The sequence below is a fragment of the Cynara cardunculus genome, unplaced genomic scaffold (genome assembly GCF_001531365.2).
Source record: "Cynara cardunculus var. scolymus isolate 2C unplaced genomic scaffold, CcrdV1 Un_Scaffold_1555, whole genome shotgun sequence".
NCBI classification, from domain to species: domain Eukaryota; kingdom Viridiplantae; phylum Streptophyta; class Magnoliopsida; order Asterales; family Asteraceae; genus Cynara; species Cynara cardunculus.
In genome coordinates this window covers 37,274-40,416 of record NW_020200795.1, presented here as the reverse complement: position 1 = coordinate 40,416, position 3,143 = coordinate 37,274, and the positions used below count along the sequence as shown (strand labels likewise).

At 40.7% G+C, this 3,143-nt stretch overlaps 1 protein-coding gene and 1 non-coding gene across 2 annotated transcripts; one reads left to right on the top strand and one right to left on the bottom strand.

The window, feature by feature from the left end:
- Positions 1-521: 521 nt before the first annotated feature.
- Positions 522-2,889, top strand: LOC112502535. Its single transcript, XM_025106487.1, has 4 exons — positions 522-733; positions 1,098-2,271; positions 2,498-2,570; positions 2,672-2,889. The coding sequence occupies exons 1-4, from the start codon at positions 522-524 to the stop codon at positions 2,887-2,889; spliced, it is 1,677 nt and encodes a 558-aa protein (XP_024962255.1).
- LOC112502538 lies at positions 948-1,052 on the bottom strand. Its single transcript, XR_003067718.1, has one exon. It is a non-coding gene; the product is annotated as a small nucleolar RNA R71 (small nucleolar RNA).
- Positions 2,890-3,143: the final 254 nt, after the last annotated feature.

Here is a 3,143-nt window from a genome sequence, read left to right as displayed (position 1 = left end):
GTTTCTACAATATTCTTAAGCAAAGCTTACACCCATACCCGTCTTTTAATATTAAAGGTTTATTTCGTATTTTAACGCTTTGCACCAATCAAAACACAAATATTTTCTCAACCCGAAGCATGTTCAAGAAGTTCATGAAAGTCTCTGATTCTCAGTAAGTCCAGTCCTTGTGGAAACGATCTTGGTACTATACCACTCTATTACTTGAAGCGATCATAGTGTCGGCGTGCACTTGCACCGCCACTTTGGGGACTTTGCACCGCCACTTTGGGGGTTTTGTGCCTTGGTACTATACCATTCTAGCACATCAAGTTTTTGGCACCGTTGCCGGGGAACTGGCGTGATTTTTTTCTTGAGATATTGATTTTCATTAGAGCCTTGGTTAGTTGTTTCATTCGCTGTTCCTGTGTTGTATGCCACGGCTACAACACGGTGATCTTTTACCTCTTGATCTTGAGTTAGAAAGAACAATTAGGAGACGAARAAGAGGTAGAAACAATCGGCGAAATCCCAACCATACCATGGGGGATAATCCACCTCCTCAGGAAGCCATAGTTAATATTGCCGATGACAAAAATGGAGGCATACGGGACTACACAACTCCCGAATTTGGTCAACTGGCCTCGGGAATTGGTAGGCCCGAAATGACRGCAACATCTTTTGAACCCAAGCCGGTTATGTTTCAAATGATTTTCGCTATGGGTCAGTTTGGGGGGTTATCTTCGGAAGATCCGTACTCTCATTTAAAATCTTTTATAGAAATGACGGATCATTTAAAAATTCTCGTAGTTACTCAAGAGGCCTTACGCTTGACGCTTTTCCTTTATACATTGAAGGATAGAGCTAGAGCATGGCTAAATTCCCAACCACCAAACTCGATCCTTACTTGGAATGATTTGGCGGAAAAATTTCTATAAAAAATACTTTCCTCCGACGAGGAATGTAAAAATTTGAAATGAAATTATGACGTTTCGCCAAGAAGAAGATGAAGCGGTATCGGATGCATGAGAGAGATTCAAGGACCTTCTTAGGAAGTGTCCTCACCATAAAATCCCTCATTATATTCAGTTGGAAATCTTTTATAATGGACTTTCTAGTGCCGCTAAGATTATTCTTGACGCAACGGCCGGTGGTGCTTTTACAGCTAAAACCTACAACGAGGGGTATGACATTTTGGAACGAATTTCTAATAATAATACTGAATGGTCTAACCCTCGTGCTGTTATTTCTAAATCTGCCTCGGGCATTCATGAGCTTGATGCCATTTCTTCTTTGAATGCCCAAATTGTTGCTCTAACTAATTTGGTTAAAAATAATTTAAACTCGAATGGGAAAAAGAATCAAGTCCAATCCATAATGTCTAATTCTTCCATGATTGAATCTTGTGTTTTCTGTGGTGAAAGTCATTCTTATGAGTTTTGCCCCGAAAGCCCCGTTTCGGTAAATTATGTTGGGAACCATACAAGAAATAGCCCATTTTCTCTGACGTACAATCCAAATTGGAGAAATCATCCAAATTTTTCATGGGCCAGAAATCCGGGACTTCAACCCCCCGGGGCAACTCAAGTCCAAAATCGACCTTCGAATCCCCCGGGATTTCATCAAGGTGGTCATCAGATGCAAGGTAATCATCAAATGTACCAAAGCGGACAATCTTCACAATCACATGCACCTAGGCAACAAAATGCATCGAAGGGTAATGGTTCACTCGAATCTTTACTCAAAGGTTTTATAAACCAAACCAATGCCACCTTGAGGAATTTTGAGACCCAACTTGGCCAATTTGCCGCCGATCTCAAGAATAGACCTCAAGGAACATTGCCTAGTGACACGGAAACACCTAAGGAACATGTTAAGGCCGTGACTTTAAGAAGTGATAAGAACTTTGGAGACTCTAATGCCGAAAAGGAAACACCCACGGAGCCGATTTGTCAAGAAAATATTTCACATTCTTTTGACACATCAAAATTTCCAGTTATGTTTCCTACAGCTGAAGAAACTCAAATTCCAGTTTCTGTTTCAGAAACAGCAGCTCTGCCTAGGTCCAGCACCACCCAGTCTCCATCTGACACTGCTCACTGTGGGCAGAAACTGCCCACACCCCAACAGAAAAAGATCGGTCCAACTGATTTAGATATGAGAGATTTACCTTTTCCAAGTAGGATGAAAGCCAAAAATGTGGATGTTCAGTTTAAGAAGTTCTTAGACATCTTTAAGCAACTCCATATTAACATACTTTTGGTAGAAGCTCTCGAGAAAATGCCTAGCTATGTTAAATTTTTGACAGACATCCTCAATAAAAAGAGAAGACTTAGTGAGTTTGAGACCGTGTCTTTGACAAAGGAATGTAGTGCCCTTCTTACTTGCAATTCCCCCAAAATTAAAAGACCCGGGAAGTTTCACCATCCCATGCTCTATTGGAGGGAAAGAAGTAGGTCATGCCTCGTGTGACCTTGGGGCAAGTATAAATCTCATGCCTTTGTCTATTTTTAATCAGCTGGGAATTGGGGAAGTTCGACCTACTACCGTGACTTTGCAATTAGGGGATAGGTCCTTGGCATATACGAAAGGTAAAATTGAAGACATCTTGGTTAAAGTGGACAAATTCATCTTTCCAGTCGACTTTCTAGTGTTAGATTATGAAGCCGATAGGAATGTTCATTCATATTAGGAAGACCCTTTCTTGCTACGGGTAGGACATTGATTGATGTACAAAAGGGAGAGTTGACCATGAGAGTAAATGACCAGCAGGTGACTTTCAATGTGTTTAAGACTCTTAAGTTCAATGGAGAAATTGAGGATTGTTCGTCTATTTACTCAGTAGGTGAAGATTTAGATCTAAGTTTAATCGACTGTGTCCACAGTGGAGACACTGTGGGCATGGCATAAGACATTTGTGAAGAAGACTTACTTGAGGACATAGCTGCCTTTGAACAGTTAGATTTTAAACATATACCAACCCAAACCCCATCCATTGTAGAAGCACCCAATTTGGAGTTAAAACCACTGCCTTCACATCTTAAGTATGCATATCTTATGGTAGGAGAAAAATTGCCCGTGATTATTTCTTCCAACTTAAGTAGTGAGCAAGAGGAAAGATTGATAGAGTTGCTGAAAGACCATAAGAAAACTTTTGGTTGGAC